Source organism: Tympanuchus pallidicinctus, unplaced genomic scaffold (genome assembly GCF_026119805.1).
Source record: "Tympanuchus pallidicinctus isolate F22 unplaced genomic scaffold, pur_lepc_1.0 scaffold15, whole genome shotgun sequence".
In the NCBI taxonomy this organism is placed as follows: domain Eukaryota; kingdom Metazoa; phylum Chordata; class Aves; order Galliformes; family Phasianidae; genus Tympanuchus; species Tympanuchus pallidicinctus.
This window is the reverse complement of record NW_026294669.1, coordinates 27,184,212-27,207,929: the sequence shown is the minus strand read 5'-3', so window position 1 is coordinate 27,207,929 and position 23,718 is coordinate 27,184,212. Positions and strand designations below refer to the sequence as shown.

Here is a 23,718-nt window from a genome sequence, read left to right as displayed (position 1 = left end):
GTGAATTGCTGAAAGCAGTCATACATCTGTGGCTAGATGCTGACGTGACCAGGACAGGGAGGAACTGGCAGGACTGGCTTCTAATGATAAATGGTGTCAGGGTCACGAGAGAACAAAAGCCTTGGGCTGTCTTAGCAGCATATAAGGAATTCATTAGGTGTGCAATGTTATACCTTTGTAAGAATCAATGGAATTTAACTTCTCTTACATGTTCTCTCTGGAACAACAAGCTGGGATAAGAGTACTAGACTTACGTTGTAATAAGCTGAAGATGATTTTAAAACTGACAGTGGTTGCACTTCTTTGGACCAGCTATCTGCATCATAGCTTACTCAGCCATGTGGCCCTGCCAGTATGACCTAGCTTCAGTACAAGCATGTTGTACTCTGGTCTGCTGCAACAGAGCTGACTGCCCTCTCCTTTGTGACCAATGGTATTACTATTTCTGTGGGATCTATACACGTTATTGTCAATATCTGTTCAGTGAGGGAAGTCTTGTGTACTTCTGGAGCCTGGGAGTAGCCCAAGGATGCAGTGGCATTAAGTCACCCTGCTCCTACAGAAATCTGGTCCTAAACTATAACTTTACACAATAGTAGCCTGGACTAATTCTTAAAGACCTGATATTAAAGAGACCTCCTTTCAGCAGATGGATACTGTGAGGACGAGGGTGGCTGAGCACTGTGAAAGCCAGCAAATATTTTTCATTCACCTCATCTTCATCAAGTTGTGCAGCTGAAAAGCAGGCCTATGCAGCGTGACTTTAGATTCATCCCAGTCAAACTAGTTCTTTCAGAGATCATCTGGCACTCACTGCACCTGTTCCTTACACTGACCTAGATGATTTAGCACAACCTGCATGTCTCCACCTCCAGTGCCCCCAGCCAAACAGCAGCCAAAACTACATTAGTTTTGCTTGGCATTAACTCAAAGTGTAATCATTGTTGACAAAGTGTTCTAGAAGTGTTTTTAGCATTTTTAATACCTTAGGTTTTTAATGAACAAATCCTTATTGAATGTGTAAGTAGGTTGCCTAACAAGAGACAAATGGCTGTTACCACCCCATGCAAGGAGAAAAAGCACACTGCAGCTGCACTGCATGGCTTGTTGGCAGGGTAACAGAACCAACCACCCCCAGGTTTCCCACTGCAGGAGTTCTTACAAAGGCATAATGGATCTCAAGGGCTGGCTATGCACACCTCCCTTATTCCAGAATCCTCTGCTGTCTTTAGTACAATTTCATCTACACTTTACTTTATATATTGACATATAGAGTCTGATTACATGCCTGCAGCCATTAAACTTGGTATTTAAGTTTGCACATAATATTTCATTATACATTCAACACATACTGTTGCTTCTGCACTTATTTGGGTTTTCAGGAAAAAAAAAACAACATTAGAACAGTGCAATTGTAAAGCATTACTGTACCACAGCCCCTCCTACCTTTAACACTACCTTAAGGCTTGGCTGTGTCTGCCTTAACAAGCGATGCAGCTCTGCGGGATGCACACAGAATGAAACAGCTCTTCCAAACGTCCAGGACGTGTTTTAGATAGACTTTTACTTTTGATAGGACTAAATTACAGGAGAAACTGAGAACCAGCAGTAAGAAGAAAACATGAAGTCTCCTTTGTGCTAAGACAACCATAATGAAGCAAATGATGCAATCATACCAATTAAAAATAAAGGATATAAATGAGAAGCCTGTATCTCTGTTAAAGTTACAAAAATGCTACTTCTTTATAAAAGATTTGGGGAAAACCACCATATAAAATCCATTCAAGCATCAAAAGTCCATTATAAATGTGATCTTGTAATTCTACTCTTTATAGCTGCAAAAAAGACGTATAGTAAACTAACGCTTTGCTGCCATTTGCAGGATCAACAGATGAGTTCTACGTTGGTAGCTTTTCCATGGTGGCTGATAGTTGCTAAGCCTGACAGTCACATGTTCTACTATATTCACAGTATTGAAAAATTCATCTTCTAAGTATTGTGGGTTGGGTTTCTTTTTTTGTTATTTTTTCTTCCTCCCAGTCTGTGGTCACCGGTGAACATGGATAATTAGTAGCTTTCTACAATCTTCAATGCATGTAAATACAACTAAACTGGTATTTGGTTCCTAAAACAAGCAGTAAATGCTTTCACAGGCAGTCTCTTACATATGCCTTTAGTGTCTTTATAAAATATCTCTTTAGCAATAAAAAACTAACAAATGCCATGATTAAGTCAAGTAGTTTGGTAATGTACGTAATAATCGACTGAAATTGTTACTAATTCTTCTATTTTATAAAATACATAAGCAATAGGATTCTGAGCATTTCAGACTCAGTTATGGAAAAAAAGTAATGCAAAGAGAAACTGTATACTGGACCTCTGGCTTCTGTTTTCAAAGCATTAGTTCAATACTGAGTGCTGAGGACTGTGCTTCCTAGGACATGATAAGCCTATTTCAAGTGGAGATAGAGGAGTCATTCACTGCAAGAAGAAAAAAAAATAATCAGAGGAGTTACAAGATGTGAAGAGACCAAGAAGCGATAGAGAAAACTTCAACTGAGACTTTTTACACCAAGCTGATACAATAATGTCACATTTGTACACACATTGCGAGTCAGCGCAAGTTTACATAGCAAACAGTTGGCTGTCATGTCACAGATGGTGATGAGACAGCACAGAGATTACAAAATGAAACAGAGGTGATGGAGTCATTCTCTTCCTTACGCATTTTCTATACTACAGGCTGACATATAAACGAAAAAAACATTTCAGTTATTTCTGCAAATTTAGCAAGGACTTGGATTTGGGCAGTGTTTCCTAGTTAATCTGGTAAACTAGTCTAGTAAACATGCTGTGCTTTCCAGAGTTGGTGAGATTTTCATTGTGTTTGATTCTCATCTCTGCATTCTCAGTATGGCCCAGCACTTCCCTACTGAAGCGCACATGCCATATACTGTTATGTGACATTTGATCTGGGATAAAAGTTTGTCTTAGCTTTAAAATTAGCACAGACAATTCCACGAGACTCATTTCTGAAGCACTGATTGGAGAATGAAGCATAAACAGACGAAAATGAGCTGAAAGTAAAAAGTAGGTAGCTGTCATAGGGTAAACAACAAGTGCTTGGGAAGCAACAGCATGGCTGGATTTCTATTCAGCATACTTTTTCAGCCTTATTTTGCTTTAGCACTGAACCCTGCCTGTATATCCATATAGCTATATAATCTTTACTGCTCTCTCACTAGGTTGGGAGCTGCCTGCTTCTATCACTCTGTGCTGCTGTTCAGCTGTCACAACTACTCAAAAATCCAGACTGTTTGCAATGTTCAACAACAAGCTAAATGATATTATTAATTTTTTCTGTTTGGAAGCTTTATTGTTGTTTTTTCCTAAGAGTAAACAAGTAAACAAGAGTAAACTAAGCACAAACAATCATTAACTTTAGAATTTTTATTAAAAAGTTCAGAAGGACAAAAGTAACATGGATTTCAACGGAACAGAAATCAACCTTGTAGCAGAACAGCTGCAAGGAATATGAACTCCTAGCAACACTGAACACTTAAATGATCTCGGAAGTACCGAGTTTTCCATCCTGTAGAAATTAGTACAAGCCCATTTCTTTCTTCTTTATTACAGTACAACCTTGCTTGTAAGTATTTCTAGTATTGCACACGGAAAACTTTTCTAAAGAAAATACTGGGCTTCAGTTTTCACTGTTCTATTCTACACAAAAGATCAAGCAGTTCATCAGTTTGTCAGCCTTGTGCTCAGAGCAAACTGTTTCCATCTATACGTGACGTAGTTCAAACGTCAGAAGTAGAAAAAGTCTTTATACAGCATACAAACTATACACAGCACAAGCCACGTCTTTGACCACATACAGAAAAAGACGTGCACAAAATCAGTTTCCCAGCACTGCATGATGCAAGAGTTAATACAAAGGCCATCATTTCTACCTGCCACAAACTTCATCACACAACTGCGTAAGTGTATAACATCTTTTGAGCCATTCTGGTATTTCCACTGCTGTGATAAATAAGTGACAAGTTAAAGGCAGTATCTCTCCTCAAGTCTGTCTGATCGGTTTCTATTCCCTGTAAAAATAACAAAACGTTATCTATATGCAAAGATGGTTTAAAAGTGAAACTTAAGTAGCTGTTAAAGTGCAGTCTAATAACACATTACTACTTTACACAGACACTCAGGTGCACAGAAACTAAAGCATCCCTTCATAATGAGTTTCCACCTGCTATTAATCACTGAAGAATTGTACTTGTGATATACTCAAAATATTAGCTGTAAATTAGGTAGCCAAATGATAGAACAGTAAAGTATTATCCAAATTTGTATTTGCATGTTACATATTTGTTTCTACAACCAGAACATGAATGCTGCTTTATCTTTCATGTCATCAAAATAATGCTGCTTTGAACTCACAATATCAACTATCACCAACCTTTTTTCACTTACCAATCTTTCCCATTTTAAGTTTTCTACCTGCTTGTGCCCAAGCTAGGCAACAAACTTCCAGTCATAAAATACTGCACACAATACAGATTAAGTTCAGCTATTCAGGTAAAGTTTGGCAACCTTTTTTTTGCTGCTAATGCAAGCCTATTAGTAAATCCCTCCAAATGTATGCCTTTGAAATTAACACATGCACAACAGGTAACAATCAGATCTGGGTTTTCAGTGTCAGAGAATTCCACCACGAATTGTTCTCAACTACACAGATCCTAAGTACTTAACTACGGCTGAGAAATTAACATTGACCTGACCACTTGCAGTATGCAGCTCACAAAGATACTGTACCTCCAAGGTGAGAGGAGGAAGCTCAAGTACTTTTTGGTAATAGTGGATTGCCAGATGCAGTAGCCCCAGCTGGTGAAGGCCACGGCCAAGGTTGTAGAAAGTTTCTTGACACGGTCCACGTAGGTCCAAATAGCGGTGAAGGAAGGAGAATCCCTGTACACATTTTACACACATGGTAAATGTTCCCGTTAAGAAGACAGCTATAAAATACACTGGAAAAAAGGTGTTATAATGTGTGTGTGGTTTGGTCATTGTTTAAGGTTTATATGATGCTAAAAAATGACTGGCATTAGACCAGAACTGCCTCCAACAAAAAAAAAAAAAAAAAAAAAGATAAAGATACAGTATTATATTAAAATGCAGTGTTTTGCTTTACACTGAACAAGCCTTGTGGAAAGCTTAAGAATAGGAAGAAGAGAGGAATTCAGAAGGAAAAAAATCGGAGCAGAGTTTTTCATCCTTTCCCATGCAGAAACTTACATTTCTTTTATTAATGCTTTGGAATATGCTGGTTCCATTGCCAACAGTGGCCTTTCTTTCAGCGATTGTGTTGGTAGACAGAGAAGACAGCTCCGTCAACATGAGGAATTAGTTCAGAAACTAGCAGCTAATGATCTTGCTTTATGTCACCAGTGTGTTTCTATGGCTGAATTATTAATCAACTACAATAGGAACAGGAGAGGATGTAAAAATAAACTGTCATAAAGCAAATACTGAGAGAGAAAAACAGGGAGAAGTATCACCAGAGGGTAACATAAATAGGACACGTTATAAAGGAGAACGCAGCAGTCTAGATAAGAAAGGCAAGCTGACTACAGAAAGAAGTGGCTGAACATACTAAAATTAGGCCCAAGTTTGAAAACTTCAAATACTCTAAGTTGGATACTAAGATAATTGGTCTTGTTTTAGAGAGATCTGCACCTTTTGTCACAATCTAAGTAAAAGCCAAATTCTTAACAGGCTAGAAATATATGAGAGCTTAAGGAGGTCCTAACCACATTCTGCTGACTGAGCTTGGAGGCCACAGGAGTTTAAAGGAATTTCAGTGCTGAAGGAGAATACAGGGAATGACTTTCAAGATTCCATTTGGGCACAATCAGCCTGTGGTTTGTAACTGCATCTGGCAGATGAAAGAAAACTATGAATAAGAAACCTGAAAAACTGAGGGTAGCCTAAATCAGAGCTTGCGAGATCTTTGCAATGAGAGCTATATAGGGACACCAAAAAGAGGAAGAGAAAAAGATGACAAGAAAAGAAACAACCACATTTAATGCCTTCTAAGTCTGGAAAGTTTTAAGAAAACTATGGAGCTTATGAGACATGTCCATTTAGGGTATGTGGCATAGATTCTACTCTGTGGCACTTCTTCAAAGCTGAATAACAAGTTTAACAAAGCAAAAAGAAAAATAAGAAATAAAATCCAAACTATAGCATTGAGGCTGGAATTAGTCATGTTTCACAAACATGGGTGTCTAATACAATAACCACTGTGTAAAAAAAAAAAAAACAGAACAAGCTACCTTTAGGTAAGAGAAGATGAGATTCAGCCAAAACATAGTTCAGAAGCACACTCATCTGTATTTGTGTTTCACTATTTCTCTTTTGAAATGCTGTATTAATTAGGAGCCGTTATTTACACACAACATGTTGCAGTCCCACCTGTCTATAAATACAAAGCCAGGACACACTACAGGTAAAAATCATCATATACTAATTTACCTGAACCAGAAGAGCGTGCCTTTTCAACACATATTTCTGAGAAGCCATGTGGATGAAGGTTAAGCCAATACAAAGACTGTAGAGAGGTTCATCTGGGTTTGCACGAAAGGCTTGCACGTACTGTCCTAAAAGCAAACAGCAAATTTTGCGTGTGAGCTAAGAAAAAAAATAACAGTTTAACATTCCTACTTTAAAGTATTCATTAAAAAAATACCACTAAGAAATCGTTACATTTTCAGCACTCCTTGGGATTCTGAAGAATACAAGCTGTGAGGTAAAAATGTAAACACAAAACTATCAGGTACAGAAAGCAAACAAGGTCCTTGCTAGGATTTATACCTTGAATGTGTGGAGAATTAACACCGCGTGCAACAGACAGGTTTTGGAAGTTCAGTTTCATCATTTAGGTTAAACTGTCTGTTTATGCAGTTGAAATAAAGACACAGAAAAGAACAATTATTCCCCTATGTATTAAACACTGAAAAACAAACTGAACAAATTAAAAAAAAAAAGTATTACCTAAGAGCATTGGAAAGATAAATGACATAATGACATACTACTGTCTCTAGCACAGTGTGACCCCTCGGCCATGACTAAGGCTTTCCTGCATTACACTGAAAACAAATAATTGCTGCTGCTGAAGATTAATGGAACATGCATCTCCATCTCCAACACATCTCAATTTTGACACCTGGAGGCATCTTAAAACAACAGGCTTACTTCCAAGGCGTGTTAAACATGTCCAATCAACATTATTTGCTATTTAAATTATTCTGGTTTTGTCTTTCCTCATCTTTATTACCATCAGCCCTCTGTTATCTTTACAAGTTGGTTATCTTTGCTATGCATCCTAAACTTGAAAAAAAAAAATAAAAATAAAAATAAATCAGCTTAATTCTTATTAGGAAAACTGCACTGATGCTTTGATTTGGTACAACACAATCCAACTATCAGGTTAATACTATGAAGCCACGCAGAATTTTGTGAGATATGAAAAAATGACTGTTTCTTCCATTAAAAAAAAAAAAGAAAACAAAAAAGAGTATAGACTTGTATTTGCTAAAATTAGAAGACTAAGGACATTACCAAGAGCATGCTTGAAGCTGCCAGATACAAACGCATTGTGCCCATTTAGGACACACAGTGCATGATTATCCGGATTTTTCAGCATTAAGCGGAGACAAAAGCGATGGTGACGGACATCCTGAGACTGCATAGTAACTTGATTGAAGATGTTCCACAGCTGAGGTTTATTGACATTTTCCATTACCATTATTCTACAGAACGAAAACCATACGAGAAATTAGTAAACGCTACACGGCAAATGCTACTCCTGCAATAAAAACAGCTTCAGTGACTGAGGGAAAGCTGGCGATGAAAGACAGAACCAAGGGTTTGAGACTAAGCAAACAACCTACTGCATTACACGGTATTTTGTAATCAAAGGCCATGAGCAACTCCTTGTGCTTCAGCAGGCTTCTCTGTTTCAGGGAAAGCTGGAAGGCACTAACCTCCCTCCTTCAGAAATCCAGCAGTACGACTACAGCCTCATAGGAAGTAGAGAACAGACTGCTCTGCCTTCTCAGTTCCCTACCTGATATAGTTGTAGGCTTTTCTGAAGTTCTTGTCCAGGATTGCAGCGGAAAGCCCAAAGTATTCCAGCTCCTTGCGCTTCTGTCTGTCATCGTAAAATGAGTAATATTCCAATGAGGAATCTACTAGTAGCTCAGCCTCCTTGTACCGGGAGAGGTCACACAGGGAATATATAGCCTTCAGGAGAAGGTTCCACCAGTCATCCTTTGTCAAAACACTCGTGAGAACAGCAAAAATCGCTGAAAATATTGAAGGCAGTAAGTCAACAAAGTTGAAACAAGAGAGAAAATCTTTAAAAAGAAAAAAAAAAACAACACACAAAAACGTGCATACAAACTGATCTTTTAAGAAAAGTCTCAGCATTAACTGGCAAAATAAATCATTCACTTCTTTTTCCACTTGTAAGAGCATTTTATAAAATGCAAGCAGAAAACAGGCAAAACTGGGAACAAATGATAAGAAATACATTCTGAGTTGTAAACACAGCAAAGGAATGCATTAAAGTTACTCCTCTTCATCTTTCAAACAGTGCTGAAGAAACTGTAGTGTGGTTTAACTGAGTCTGTTCAGTTCAATAATCACGTGGCTCTTAAAAGAGATACACATATTTCTGTTATTTTCTAGGGCTGCATGCATTACGTATTTGTGCTGAGAGGAATGCTGGGACCATATGGTCTCTACATGTCCTTCTCTATCTGAATTATTCAGTAATTTTATTGTTTTTCTCCAAATGAGCATTGCTCCCTGAAGCTATATTACCTCACATTTGCTGCCTTCCTTGCCCTAGAAATACGACGACGTTTGCACGGATTTAGCAAGCAAAATACTAACATTTGTTTCCTTTTCAAGATAAAGAAGTTAATCTTGTTGCTTTGTTTTTAATAAACATGTGTTACCTTTCGCATCACAGTTTGCTGCCTCCTGGTCATCATTGTCGGAAATTTTATTCCTTGGCACCTTAATAAGGTAGAGGTGCCTCTCTCCAGACTTGGAGCTAGATATCAAACACACCTGAGCTCTGCTCATTGCTACCTAGAGACAAATTTAAAGGCAGCATTTCAAATCACAGTAATAAATCCCATCTCAGGTACAGCGTTATGACGATGCTCACATGGCCTGCTAAAACAGTCTGCTGCATAGAAATGCCAAACAGAGCAAGATCACACAAGATAACATTCCCAATAGGTATATTATCTCTGCACTGTCTCATACTTCACTGCAAACTGGGCTATGCAGAAGAAAGACAGAAACTCTCCCAATGACTTTAAGACTTCTCCTGGGATTGGAACATCCCTGCACATATTCAAATCAAAACTGTTTGCATAGAGGCAGAACAAAAACAACACCATTCTGCCAGTATCAATTCTAGAAGGATGTGGATGGTCAGCTGTTCAGTCAGTGTAATAGAACAGCAATGGATCAAATCAAATGGATAGAATCAAGGCTTAAATATTCCCCTCCCTCACTTCTGAGTGAAAGAAGGGAAAATAACAAAATAAAACAGATAACACTGCTGTATTTGTTAACTAAGTAAATTGCTCATTAAATAACATCATAGATTACATAATTAAATAAAATAACATCATAGATTACATAATTCAACATGAAATTATTAAAATACAATCTAGTATCTAAACAAAAGTAAATCTGAAAAAAGCATTATGTTGACTCCTAAACAGATAAGAAGCAACTTCAGCACTTGCCATGTTCTCCATATATTCAGAAACAGGGAGTTGAAATAAATGTATTGAGAATTATATTCACAAATGATGCTCTGTTCTGAAGAGCAAAAAACAACATGGTTACAGGCCTCAAGAATTAGAAGGCTCTCCGCAGGATTTCCATCCAACAAAACTAAGAAAATACTTGCATATCAAAACCACTAGTTTTGTTCCTCAGCTTGTTTGCCCCTTGTCTTAACCCAACTTGTAGCTAGTCCAGTTTGGTAAAGCTGTCCAGTTTGGTAAAGCAAAGACAGGCTTACCTTCAATAGCATTGCCAGCATAGTCAGTAAAGTGTCTACGTAACCATACGTTTTGCCTTGGGAATACAGCAGAGTAGAACGATGGAGGAGTAACTTTAATTCCTAGGTAACACCAAATATCATTACTCAACCAGTCACAAAAATTGAAACAAACAATTATTAATGCAACACAGAATTAATAGAACTGTCAAATCTGCTAGAAAACCACACGTGTCAATCTCTGGTCCTACACCATTAACATCTTTGAATACTACTGTAATCTGTCAAATGCCATATCCTAAACTAGAAGCAAAGAAAACACCTTGCTCACCTGCTGGGCAGCATTGGCATCCTGAGCCAGTGTATCTGGATCATACATTTGTTCCAGAGCCTCCAGAGCTTTCTCAGGCCGGCCCAGTTGCTGCTGTAGTGTTGAAAGTGAGATTCTTGCATCCAGATGCAATGGAGCAAGATCAACAACCTTAGCATAGCTCTCTGCGGCACGCTCCATGTGTCCCAAAGCCTTCAAGCACTCTAGATATACCATACAACACATCATATACTTAAATGACAGAAAAAGAAGATTAAATGCTAGCAAAATAGTTAACGTACTTTCCAGATGCTCTTCCAGTTAAAACCACTAGATACATATATTATTAAATTGAAAACATTCAGAAATAAGCACTGATGCATCTGTAGATCCACTTAAGCATCATCAGTTGATACAAAATGGAATGCAGAAGAGATGCTGTTCATTTAGATGAAAATAAAGTATTCGTAGCTGAAGGTAATCTCAGTCTCCAACAAGGACAAAGCCCTCACGGCAGAGTTGCCGTAATAAACTCCAGTTATAGTTTTGCAAATACAAATTATTGTTCAACATGTGCATCTAAATTCCAGTGATCTCAGATAAAGTTCCCTGGAAATACTCAGCACTGTGCTACCATCCCTCAGTACCACGTTTTTCAGCAGCCCCCCCTTAACCTGCATGCCGAAGCCAGACGACAGCCAAGTTGTATCGTTCAGAACAGACGAGGGCACTCAAGAGAGGCAGGGCTGAGTTGTATTCTCCAACATCCAGAAATGCCTCTGCAACATCCAAATACAAGTCACCCATTTCTTCTGGATTTTGTTCCACCAGAGTGGTCAACAGAGGCTTTAAAGGCAAGCAAACAAACAAAATACTAAAACCCACAAATAGTCACCAACAACACTGCTTTAAGATCTGCTTTCGGAAGCTCCTTTTTAGGCTATATTTTTTATGCAGTTTGCATTTTGAGCCATACTTCTTTCACTTCAATATTACTTTAGAAGTGAAAGATAAAGATTTGAATTTCACAACTGCTGAAAAAGCCACATTTTACTATTCCAGACATTTTACATCATACTCATCCTATCTTTCATAAGAACATTAAGATCTATTAGGGCTTGAAAACAAAGTCAAGGTATGCTCCTTAGTGTTCCAAATTTGGTAGCGTGGTCCCTGGCCTAACATAGCCCACAGTTTTTCAGTTACTGCCCCTTGGAAATATTTTCAGCTGAAGGCATAACATATAAGGACAAAAATACCATTTCAGCTACAAGAGGTTTGCTAGGCATCTGTCTTGGAGTGGAAGAAAAGCAAAAAGAATCCCCAAAGCCCTCTTAATGACCTCAGTCATATGAAGACAGGAAAAAATCATTTGCTTTGTTAATTTATCCCCTGACTTCTGAGTTTGTTTCTACTTACGTTGAGAGGCTCTAGGATGTTCAAGTGTACCAAGCACACCATCAGCTTGACTGTGATGTCTATGGGAACCCCTTCAGGTATACAGCAGCTAACCTTCTCCACAGCTGTGGAAAGAAGAAAAAATTTTCTCTGAGCCCTTAAGCTTTAACAACCATTTCACAGAGCCCCACATCTTCTCCAGCCTATGGTGAGCTACAAAGAGAAGAATACTCAGACTCTAGCATATGTTGGTATAGGCCTGCTCTCTTCCCTTCTTTTATAACTTATCTCTAGCTGGAAGAAGTTCGTTCTCATCTCCCTGATCCTTACCATTTTATCTGAAATATCTAGAGCTATCACAGTCTGCACTGACTTCAACAGCAGGATCTGTATGATGTGTTCAGTGTTCCCCCTCTGGGCTTGTTTTGTAAAGCTTTTCTTTAGGAATATAGGCACCCGTAACCTCTTCTCCTCACTTTCTCTAGGAAATATCCTATATTAAATTATTTTTCCCTATTAAACTAAGTGCTGTGTATCAAGGAGCTGGCTGTACTTGTATACAGTTAGATACAGATAACTACAGAACATTATGTTACACACAGAACAAATGCAATCTGATGAGAACGAAAGCATGAGCGCTACCAAACTGGTACAAACCTCCCTATTGCATTTCCTGCACAACCAGTCACTACACATCCAAAGCACTGTGTTCAAGTTCTCCTTTACCTTACTTCTTACACTGAACATTTAAAGGGTGACCATTAAAAACTGATAAAATAGTGACTTCCAACTCAAGGCTATCCTGTGAGCTTCTACATCCACATACAGTTACAGCAAATCACAGCGTGCAGATTACTTCATCATTCTCAACCAGCACAAGAGTAATCATTCACCTACTGGTCAATTCACACAGAAATAAAGAATTTTATTTTCAAACTGGGTGTGAGTCCTGGGAGAATGTTCTGACTTTGATGGCTGGATGCGTTAACAGTAAATTCTGAGTAAAGACAACAGGATGCAAGGAACCTCTCCTGGATCAAGCCCTATTTCCCTACTGCTAGAAACTCTCATGATTTTGCTATGATTCCAACTTGATTCCTGAGTATATGATCAGTTCATAGATTTCCACCAGATTAAGCAGCTCAGCTACTTACCTGCAGCACTCGATTCAACAGCCGGATCACCTTGGTTGTCAGTCACTGCCTCCTGGCTTTCCTCAGTTTCTACCACTGCTGCTGTATCATCTTAAGGGAAAGAGATTACTCTCAGTAGCACCAGCTAAGGCAAGAATTACTTAATTGTGCAAACCAATCAAGTGTGGATTATACCTATGATGGGTTTGGACTAGATTACCAAAACAACTGTCATGTTCAATTACAGAACAGACTGCTACAGAGCTGGCATGCTGGGGTCACTCTACAGCCCAAACAGAAACACCTTTAGACTTGAATGATGGCTGTCATAAAACAGATTTCTTAAAGAGGACCTGTTTCACTCAAGTCAAAACTGCAGACAAATACCCCTAGATATCTGCGCATCACAACGTTTAAATGTTTAGGAAAATAAGTATAATTTACAACATATTAGTTTCAGGTCAAAGCTTGATGTTCTTGAGAATAGATAACACAAACTTTATCAGATTTTTTTTCAGAAGTTATTTAGCTAGCAGAAATAAATAACTGGCCTGACATCATCACTCAGAGGAATGTTGAGAACTTTAAAAGGCCCCCGATTGCAGGGAAGGTAGTCCTTGTCCCTAATGAGTCACCAGAGCTAATTGGACATCAGAGTAACTCCTCAGAGAACGCTGAGGTCATGCAATGTAACTCATTAAAGACACTGAAGAGTTTCAGAAGTGAAACTCTCTGTCAATATGCGTCAAAACACACCTATGAGTTGAAGAGGTAATGGAAAGAAAAACGTCACGCTAGATGAACAGAAGAAAAATGTCATATGAGATGAACAGAAGGGCCATACTAACCATCTGTTAAATACTTACCTTTTTTCTCCTCAGCAGGACTTTTTTCTGATGCTTTCCTCTCAAGAACAATTCCTGCATAATCAGTAATAACCTAAAACAGAAGAATAACTCAGATCATTTAAAAGGCTTTAAGGATATATGCAGCAATCAGCCTACGTGGCAGTTTCTTCAGATATCACAGAGGTTGTCAGAAGAAAGGCAGCCTTTCTTTCACTTAGGGCTAGCTCACTAGTATAGGGTTTCATCACCCTATGTCTTTATCCACTATTTTTGGTCTAATCAGCAGCTCCTTAGGAAATAAAACAGTAACTTCCATCATAACTGGAAAAGTTTTGTTTAAACATTTTTAGCTCCTTTTCATAGCTTTAAGATAGGTATAGAAAGCAAATCACCACGTAAACAGCTAAGTTTTCCATAGATTTTTCAAAGCACTCCTAGGTTTGCTCATCCTAACACAACGCAAGGAAACTGCACAGTTCATCTCAGTTTAAAACAGGTAAAACAAGATTCACAGATACCTACAGTCAGACATTTTACAAAAGCCCTGCTCATGCATTATAACCTCAGTAAAACCAGCACAATTCAACAGAACAATTTAGTAAGGAAATGAAAATCAAAGACAGACTAGTCGAGACATTCACTTGTCCACAGAGGGCTGCGAGAGGAGAAACACAGAACTGCAAAGGATTGTTGGTTTGAGATCCAGTGCCATTTGGCATTTTCATTCAAGAATTGTAAAGTAAATGTTTAGGTAATAATTACCATTGCCAAAACAAGAGTGTCAAATAAACACACGGCCCTCTATTTACTAACTTAAATACAGATTCAGCTATCCAGGAACAAGAAACACCATCAGAGCAAGAGACCTGCGTAGAACCATCAGAAAGAAACACAGAACAGTTCTACAACTGAGTGCTGCATTAACAAATCTTGTACCCAAATACTGAGTACAGAGAATTACCTGTTTGAATTTTTAAACCAGAAAGAGGTACACAGGGAAGAGTTGGTAGAACTGCCCGCAGGCCTGTAATGCTTTGCACTGACAAAGAACAAAAAACCTTACATAGGAAAAATATGAAGAAGTAAAGTAAAATCAGCAAATAAAGATGTTTAGAAGGAGAAGGTCCCAATTGTTAGTGGCTCTTCACTCTAATTTGGGGAACTATAATGGTCAGATTGTTACAATGTTCTTCTCAAAGCCAGACCAAACCAAATAGGAAACAGGCACAGAAGCGAGGGGTAATAACCACAACAATGAATTGGGAATAGAGTGATCTTCTCAAATTCCTTAAGTCTCAGAGCTGAATCTTGTGTACTGGAATGTGTGCTTGATATTTAAAGCAAAAATTATTAGTTATATCACAGGTATACCAGATAAAGCACAAGTGTGTGGGCATGTGAAGCATTAAGCCATTTGGTGCCACTCTTTTAAGCTTCACCGTATTGAATGCCCTTTGCTGGTAGTACAACAGACCCAAAATCAGCTTATAGCTATCCCCTGGCTACTGAGGTTATGGTAGTTGTAGAGAAGGAGAGAAAAGACCCCAAAACTTTAAATGTGGAACAGCAAAAGAGTCTTATCAGCCCCAGCGTTAACTTCAGTGCTGATTACCACAGAACTAATTGGAAGCAACCTGATCAGCTCTATTGCCACAGAAATATGACTGTATTTAAGAACTACAGGAATATAAACTGTCCATTCTGTATGGCAGTTGCTGAACACAACAGGCAAATGCACGTAGTTCTCCATACCGCCAATGCTTTGTCATACTGCTTGCAGGAAATATACAGTTCAGCTGCTATATTAACATCTTCCATGGAGACGAGGCTCTGATGTTTAGTAAAGGCTTCTTCTATGATCTCAATAGCAGAGGCAGCATCATTGGCTTCATAATAACTCCTATGAAATGCAGGCAAGACATACTAAGTATATGAGATAATTAACAAGAGGTACTTTGATCACAAGCAAAAGGTTTTTCGTATTTCTTTGCTTTTACTTTTGTTAATCAGCAGAGCTTGCTCCAAAAGTAATTCCTATTTGTTTCCATGGAAACTACAAAAGAGACAAAGAACACAATAGCACTATTTGATGGAGCGAATTCCCAGTTACAAAACACTGTTTTTCAATGGAGGCATCACCACTAGCTCTGCATTTTCATTAGCAATAAATGAGAGTCTGAATGCCACGCTTGTAAAAATCCACATGGCCATTCACAACGTGGCTCACCCTTCACACAGTTGTCATCACTGAAATGCACCACCCACTGCCTCACTGGGCTCACATCCACTCTTTGGTCTCCACAAACGTTCAGTAAGTGTTGATGAAAGTCAGTGGGTGCCATTTTTTTCCCTGTGGAGGAACTCAATGCCACATCTTTGCTTCATCCACACTTCCATGTCAGACACTGTTTTGTCAAACTGCCCCTCTGCCGCCATCTCTCACACACCAACAACGTGTAATGGGATATGGGGGGAAAGTTCAGCTTCTACTGCCACACCACCAATATCTGCTTCTGACATCATGGGCCAACATCATAAAATAGGAGGCGTGATTTTCAGAGCAGACCTCATGTATTCATTAGGGAGGATAAACTATGAAAAACAGTGAGAAAGATGGTAGTTTGTCTTTCCTTACAATTTTTGACAATGTTTTATGTGTTTCAAATAATTACTAATAATCCTCTCTATAAGATATTATAATCCTCTATATGCTAGGAAATAACAGCAGTTTTCATTACACAATCTCTCACCTCGAGCCACATATCAGCAGTGTATTGCATTAATCTGGTCTGACAGAAAACTCCAACAATCATATTGTAACACTTCTTGCATTTTTTTTTTAAGGTACATTTCATGACCAAGAAAATCAAAAGACTTATCTACTGGCAAACAGTCCAATGACATCTTTCTGTAAGTTATACATCAGAAAGTAGTTAGCTTACTAAGAGCTATAAGAGCCACACATTTAACTATCAACCTCCTCTGCCACAGGGTAACTTCTATGACTTGATCTGCACCCATTTGCAGACAAGGGGAAGATGTCTACTTACTCCAGCAACAAATCAGAACCCACACATACTATTGTGCTGAAGACTGCATTTCACACTGAATAGTTTCTTCCATGTTGAGTTGTCAGCAGTAAGGTTCCGAGTCTCTAGCGATACTACACAGATACAGAAATGTACTGTATTTGTATACAATTGTATACTATAGGCTTTTTTTGTAGTTGATACCTGTATTTTACTCTCTTACTCTGAGTACAACACTTCTGTGACGATGCACTGACTGTGCACAGAATACTTCCCACAAGTCAGGAGCTGGAAACATCACAGTACATGAGGGGTGTGCGCTTGCATGTTCATCACCCCCCAGCAGATGCACCCCTGTGCCCCGATCTCAGCTGCATACCCAATCTGAATCAGCAAAAGAGCTCAGTAATGCCAGACTTCGAGAAGCTTTGGCAAACCAAACTGTACCTTTTTTGAAGCCCAACTTACTTTGCCATGTCTCTAGCCAACTGCATAAACCGCTCTCCATCAGAGGGAGACAGAAGATTCAAAATACGCCTGTAGCCGTCCATAGCCAACTTATGTTCCCCCAGCTGCTCATACAGGCTTGATCTCTCCCATAGATAACGCACATTGGTTGGGTCGTACTTCAAAGCTGTAACAAGGAAAAGCATGCTAGTAGTCGAGCTGAGCAAAAAAGCAATAACAGATTTCACATTCATCTACACCACTGCCAAAGCCCTGGCAAACATCAGCAGTTTCTAATAGATAATAGCTAACAGAAAAAGCAGTATTTACATCCTGAGGGAAACAAAACAGACTGCAAAACACATACATGCTCCTGGTGAAACAGATTCAACTAAGACTCTTTTTTATTCTCCAAAATCATAAGGTAACACGACTGACAGAATGTCAGCAGACACGTTATCACACACACAAAAGCTTTCTGTAAGAAAAGGACATCATCCTACATTAAAGATTCATGGATCTGTTACCAACGTCTGGACAGAGGTAGCAGAATCCTAACAAACTGCAACAAACTAAAAGAGAAAGCAGAAGAAAATATAGCCATCATCATCAGCACCCAACATTTCCTTTAAAATATTAAAATTACTGCTACATTACCTTTTGCATAGCAAAAAATAGCCTGTTTAATATTGTCCTGCTCCAGTGACATCTCTGCCAGCCTGACCCATTCCTCTGTATTGCTAGGATTCAAGTGAGCAGCAATCAGTTCAAACTGTAATGACTTCTCCATATCACCCTGGTCTTCATAGATCATGGCAAGAGTGGAGAAAGGCTCGTGAGCAAGAGGAGCTACAAAAAGACAAAGAGAACAGTTCAGAACTGTTGTTTTAAGAACGACATGACAACAAGTAACTTTACTTTCTTCTAACTACAGATATCACGGGTGTATGAAACATCAACATCATTGTTTGAGTTCAGAAAATAAATTTTGCAGGCAGGTTTCCAGTTCCTTTTCTATAAATCATTAAAGAGGTTGACTGAACCTCACAACTATTTGCAGTGTTTTTTTTGTTTTTTTGTTTTTTTTGTTTTTTTTTTTTTTACATCAGAAGTCACGCCAATGGCTCTGTATTTTCCTTCTAGTTCTACAAAGACAATAAAAGTAATGTGTGTAAAGCTGCAGAATTAGGGTGCTACTTTCTTCTCAAAAGCAAAACACCACCGGAAACGCACCACGTACTCCTAAATTTCATGCTAGTTACACAATGACACCTTGTGTGCTGAGTATTTTCCTCACCAGGGAAGCCACAGTGAATTTCCTGATACACGTGGCAATTTCATCCCATTTCTGAAACCAAAATCTTGTACCGCTCTACAATACCTTGTCGAATGATTTCCATGCACATCAGAATAGCTTCCTCCCGTTCTCCTCGAGCAAACCTGATATTGGCTTCTCCCATCAGACCCCTCAATGCACGAGGAAGCTTGCTGCGAGGCCTTTTCTCCTAAACAGAAAAGAGAAACTATTTCTACCAATGATTCGGTTATGTCCAAATTCAGGAGACCTCAGCTACACTTGTGCTTCAAACAACCAAACAACAAACTATTTAAGGGCGAGTTCAAATGACTGACCAAGGTATTTGCTGATTTTCATAACTGACAGAGTAACTCCAATACCTAACACAAATAAAATCCAGACACTGGAAAAGACTCACTCGGTTATTTCTGAAAGTTTTCAAACAGGAACCTACAGTAATTTTCTAGAAAACCAGAAAGGACACACCAACTTAAGCAGAAGCATCCTACACAGCATTATTTTCAGGCAAGCCTCTCAGCAATAGCTAAGATGGTACAAAGCAGCATTTATTTACTATACTTCATGAAACACAGAGAAGTTAGGTGAAGGTATAAATACTTGCTTTCATCATTTTCTTAGTCTCTCGGTTAAGTACCATCTCCAACACAAAAACATCTCCAGCTGTGGGTTGCTCAGTAGTTTCTTCCTCTTCTTCTTCCTCTTCCTCTTCATCCTCTTCCTCATCTTCATTTTCCCCAATCATGGATGCAAAGACCCGATGAACAGATTTACTGACACCATCTGCAGTTTCTCCTGGTTGAGAAAGTAACAGAAAAGGTTTAGGACACACTCCAAAGTGTGCTACATTATCAGGACAAGTGCACAGAAAACAGAATTCTTCACAATTAGTAGCCTACTTGGGAGAGCTGTTCTATAAGAAAAAGGCCTTCAGAAATGTAGAAGACTTCTATGCAACCTCTTGTATTTTCAAATGCTGTCTTACTCATCAACGGTGCTTCGTATCCCACAGCTTCTAACATTTTTTGGATATTTGATAAGAAAGCATGGGGGAACACACAGAACGAAGCAACAGTTTATTCTACACTCTTCACAAACAAAGAAGAGAAGCAATTTTCAAGCACAGTGGATGGAATAAAGCTTTTCAGCTGAAGAGGCTAAGCGAGCAGACAATTACACCAAACAATAATGCAGTGCTCAATATTTAGAGGTAATTTAAAATAAGATCCTTTCACCACTCTATCCATGACAACGAGTACCTCTTAACCCATGTAAATGCAAAATCCAGATTACTAACATAACTCCAGAAAAATAACGTAAACAAATGCATAAGGCTATATGTCCAAAATAAACATGCTTAAAGCACATAATATTAAAACCTTTCATTACTAACTTACCCCAGGGTCATAACTGCACACAGATCTATTTCCAGGCAAAACGGACTAAAAGCAATCATTTTCTCTATGCTTCTCTTTCTCTGATTGCCAACGAAACATTGAAAGGGTAGAGATGGTGGATTGGGCATCTAAAGATTTGAGAATGGTACATCCATAATACAAAGCCAGTACTGAAAAATAAACCTATTGCCAATGGACTAGAGGGATCTGGGTACTACAGCTGGATTTATACCTTTTACAGCCTTATAAATGTCACAGATTCATAGAACCATACAATGGCTTCAGTTGAAAAAGACCTCAAGGATCATCACGTTCCAAACCCCATGCCACAGGCAGCACTGCTCTTACACATTGTTGTTTTTATTCTTACTCAATATATTATTCAATACTCAACACAAAATATTCAATATTCTTACTGAATATAATATCTAAGTCAGAATAAGAAAAAATTAAGTGTCTAAAAATCAAGACTATCGAGGCTTCTACTCCTCCCCGATCCAAAACAAATAGTTTTTAACCTAATTTCACCTTCATTTCAGCTTTGAACATCAGTGTTTCAAAAGTGATTTCAACACTGACCTTTTCTAACGTTCTTCAGAATATCTTAAGTGTGATTCTTCCAGTAACTCTTTATACAAACAGATATCAATCAATACAACCTTGATTCTACAAACTGCTTTTTAGACTCCTGCATTCTCTGTAATAAGAGCAGAAGTAGCATTTCTCATGCATTTTTTCTTTGATAAAGGCCACGTGTATGAAAAGACATGTAACAGAGCAGGTGGAATACAGAGCAGAAGACCACAGCTTGGAACTATGTCAGAGACATCAGCTGAAAGAAGGGAACTGCACACATCTGGCTCCAGCCCCACCTGTAGCATTATGTTTGCTATTGCAGAATAAGGTCTGGCCATGCTCTCAAAATCAAGGCAATGCTAAGGCACGTTCTGTGTGAGACAATTTAAGGCCTATTTGCCTATTTTGATACTTAAAGGAGAAGAAAAAAAAATATATCAAAAAATAAACAGTAATAAATAATAAATAAACAAACAGAAAAACTATGAGAATTTGCAATGAAAATAAAAAATGAATCATAGAATACTACAAGTGAGAAAAAACCCACAAGGATCACGGAGTCCAACTCTGTACAAGAAGCAACTTGCAGAAATCAAGGACTGCACTCTGCTATCTCACAGCACTGGCAATCCCATGAGACGTGCCCAGCCACTGCATGAAACGTGCTCTAAAGGTGTCTGAAGCAGCCTGCAGCACTGTGGGGCCCAAGCTCAAATCCAGAACCTGAGGAATGCGATAACTAATCAGTGATACATATGAAACAAAGTGCTGCTTCTACCAATTCCTGAGAGTCCTCACATTACGCAGAATTCCTGAATAATTTGGTGTTACTGGGATTTAGTTCTACAGAGATTTTTCATTCAGATAGTCAGGAATATCCAGCAGAAAACAGAGAGATAAACCAGAGTCCTCTAAGCCAAAGAATTAAAAAACTATTAACAACTTAAAAAAAAAAAAAAAAAAAAAACTTCTATTTTGAGCTGTTTTATTTTCCTTTAGATGGCGGGGGGGAAGAAAACTCCCACACAGCACAATCAAATATCCCTAAGCCCGTTCGTCTCAGCAAGAAGGCTAGCAGAGATGAGCACAGAATCACAGAAACACCAAGGCTGGAAAAGACCTACAAGATCATCCAGTCCAGCCATCCACCCAGCACAAATAGTTCTCACTAAACCATATCCCTCAAAATCCAAACATTCTTTGAACACTACCAGGGTCAATGACTCCACCACCTCCCTGGGCAGCCCATTCCACTGCCTGACCACCCTTTCAGAGAAGTAGTATTTCCTAACATCCAGCCTAAATCTCAGCTTGAAGCCATTCCCTCTAGTTCTATAACCAGTTACACGAGAGAAGAGGCCGACCCCAGCTCACTACAACCTCCCTTCAGGCAGTTACAGAGAGCAGTGCGGTCTCCCCTGAGCCTCCTCTTCTCCAGGCTGAACATTGCCAGCTCCTTTAGCTGCTCCTCATACGCCCTGTGCTCCAGACCCCTCACCAGCTTTGTTGCCCTTCTCTGAACCCACTCCAAGGCCTCAATGTGTTTCTTGCAGTGAGGGGCCCAAAACTGGACTTGAGGAATGGCCAGAGCTGAATACAGGAGGAAAAACTCCCATACAACACAATCAAATAACCCAACTTTCTTTTGTCTCAGCCAAGAAGGCTAGCAGAGATGAGCACAGAAAACCAAAACAAAACACAGGCAGAAAACTTTCTGAGATGCGTATTTGTAACTTCAGTAAATGACAGAGACCATGTGGTTACAAAGCCAAGAGGATGTTCCAAAGAAAAAAAGAAGACCAGATCCAGCCCCGTAAGACTAGTGAACAATATTAAAGCCTACATATGCAAAAAACATCCTACAAAGGCATGCACTCTGTGTGCTTCGTTACCCACAGGTTCAGCAGAAACAGACAGGTTTTTAAAGAAGTTCAACTATTAGAGAGCAAATGCTCCCAGTCACCTTTAGAGTACATTTTTTGCCAAAACCATCACAGTAATATTTACCATCTGTTTCATCCTGACTTTGGGACTTCCCAGCTGCCTTTCTGGATGAAGAGGGAGCATCTATGTCGTCGGTGTTCTCCTCAGCAGATGCATTCTCACTGTCCTACACACACCAACAACATTAGTTACCAGATTTGCCACACGCCTCACTCCTGTTTCCCCTGATGTTCAGGATTAGCGTTCAGACCAGGGCTTTCAGCTTTTGCACTGCAAGCGAAACAGGTGTGCCAAGGGCTGTATCTTCAAATTAAATAAACAGAAAGCTCAGCAACACCTGGTTTCGGACATTCACATTCTAATCAACGAGGGGAGACTCAGGTGGTGAATGTTCACGACTGCCGGCTGAAGAGGCCGTCGTTCACGCGGCATTACGCTGAAATAAGATGGTAGGGTTCAGCCTATGAACTAAGGTAAAAAACTAAGGTAGGTAAGGCGAGCTCTTTTAGAAGCCTGCATTTTTTGAACACAAAAGACCTCAGTTGCACTCCTCGTAGCACTACGAGGTTGCTCGGGACGGTACTCGTCCCTCGGTTGCAGCGCGTCCCGCCGTGGCCGCACAGCTCTCCTCAATGCTGCGGCGGCAAGGAACGCAGAGCGGGCAGAGTTTCTCCGGGCACCTCGCCGCGCTCACGCGGAGCCGCCCCACGTACCTGCTGGGAAGCCAGCAGCGGCACACGCCGGATGACGGCCCACCGGCACCCGCCGGCCGGGCGCGGGGCAGCGTCTGCGCCGCCCTAGGTGCAGCCCCGCCTCCTCCCGACCCGGGCCCCTCGCAGGCCGCCCCGCGACGCAGAGGAGGCCGCGCCGCTCCCGCCCGGCCCGCCCGACCTTCTCGCGGCTCTTGCGCTCCTCCCGCCGCCGCTCGAACTCCTCGAAGGAGATCTTCCCTTCCAGATAATCGATCAGCTCCGGGCTGAACCCCGACATCGCGCCGGGCCGGCCGGATGAAGCGCCGAGGGCGGGACGCGGTGCTCCGGCTATGGCGCCCGCCCCGCCCCGCGCCTCGCGCTCGGGTTCCGCGCTGCCGCGGTGCGGCCCGGACCCCACAGCCCGGGCGCGTGCGGCTCCGCCGTCGCCCGGGAGCCGTGCCGTCCCTCACGCGGCCGGGAGCCCACGGCGTCCGGGGAGCGCGCCTCCGCAGTGCGAGGGCCGCTCGCGGGGTGCCCAGGCG

At 40.2% G+C, this 23,718-nt stretch overlaps 1 protein-coding gene across 2 annotated transcripts; it reads right to left on the bottom strand.

Annotated features, from left to right (window-relative positions):
* Positions 1-3,435: 3,435 nt before the first annotated feature.
* Positions 3,436-23,544, bottom strand: GTF3C3 (general transcription factor IIIC subunit 3). Of its 2 annotated transcripts, XM_052675034.1 has the most exons (19): positions 23,376-23,542; positions 22,548-22,650; positions 19,172-19,362; positions 18,634-18,757; positions 17,910-18,101; positions 17,274-17,439; positions 15,529-15,676; positions 13,795-13,867; positions 12,950-13,039; positions 11,817-11,920; positions 11,072-11,243; positions 10,419-10,621; positions 10,109-10,210; positions 9,021-9,156; positions 8,126-8,363; positions 7,618-7,808; positions 6,532-6,656; positions 4,813-4,965; positions 3,436-4,094 (listed from the first exon to the last, which is right to left on the bottom strand). In XM_052675034.1, the coding sequence occupies exons 1-19, from the start codon at positions 23,472-23,474 to the stop codon at positions 3,972-3,974; spliced, it is 2,733 nt and encodes a 910-aa protein (XP_052530994.1). In that variant the 5' UTR covers positions 23,475-23,542; the 3' UTR covers positions 3,436-3,971. The 2 variants fall into 2 exon arrangements, with proteins under 2 accessions (XP_052530994.1, XP_052530995.1); XM_052675035.1 differs by lacking the exons at positions 3,436-4,094; positions 4,813-4,965; positions 6,532-6,656; ... (1 more) ...; positions 9,021-9,156; positions 10,109-10,210 and having other exon boundaries at positions 8,223-8,363; positions 23,376-23,544.
* Between the last annotated feature and the right edge of the window lie 174 nt (positions 23,545-23,718).

Coding starts and splice junctions, on each gene's coding strand:
- GTF3C3 (XM_052675034.1), bottom strand. CDS start 23,474: ATGTCGGGGTTCAGCCCGGAGCTGATCGATTATCTGGAAGGGAAGATC. Junction 22,651..23,375: donor AGCGCAAGAGCCGCGAGAAG/GTCGGGCGGGCC, acceptor TGGTGTGTGTAG/GACAGTGAGAATGCATCTGC. Junction 13,040..13,794: donor TCCTGCTGAGGAGAAAAAAG/GTAAGTATTTAA, acceptor CTTTCCCTTAAG/ATGATACAGCAGCAGTGGTA.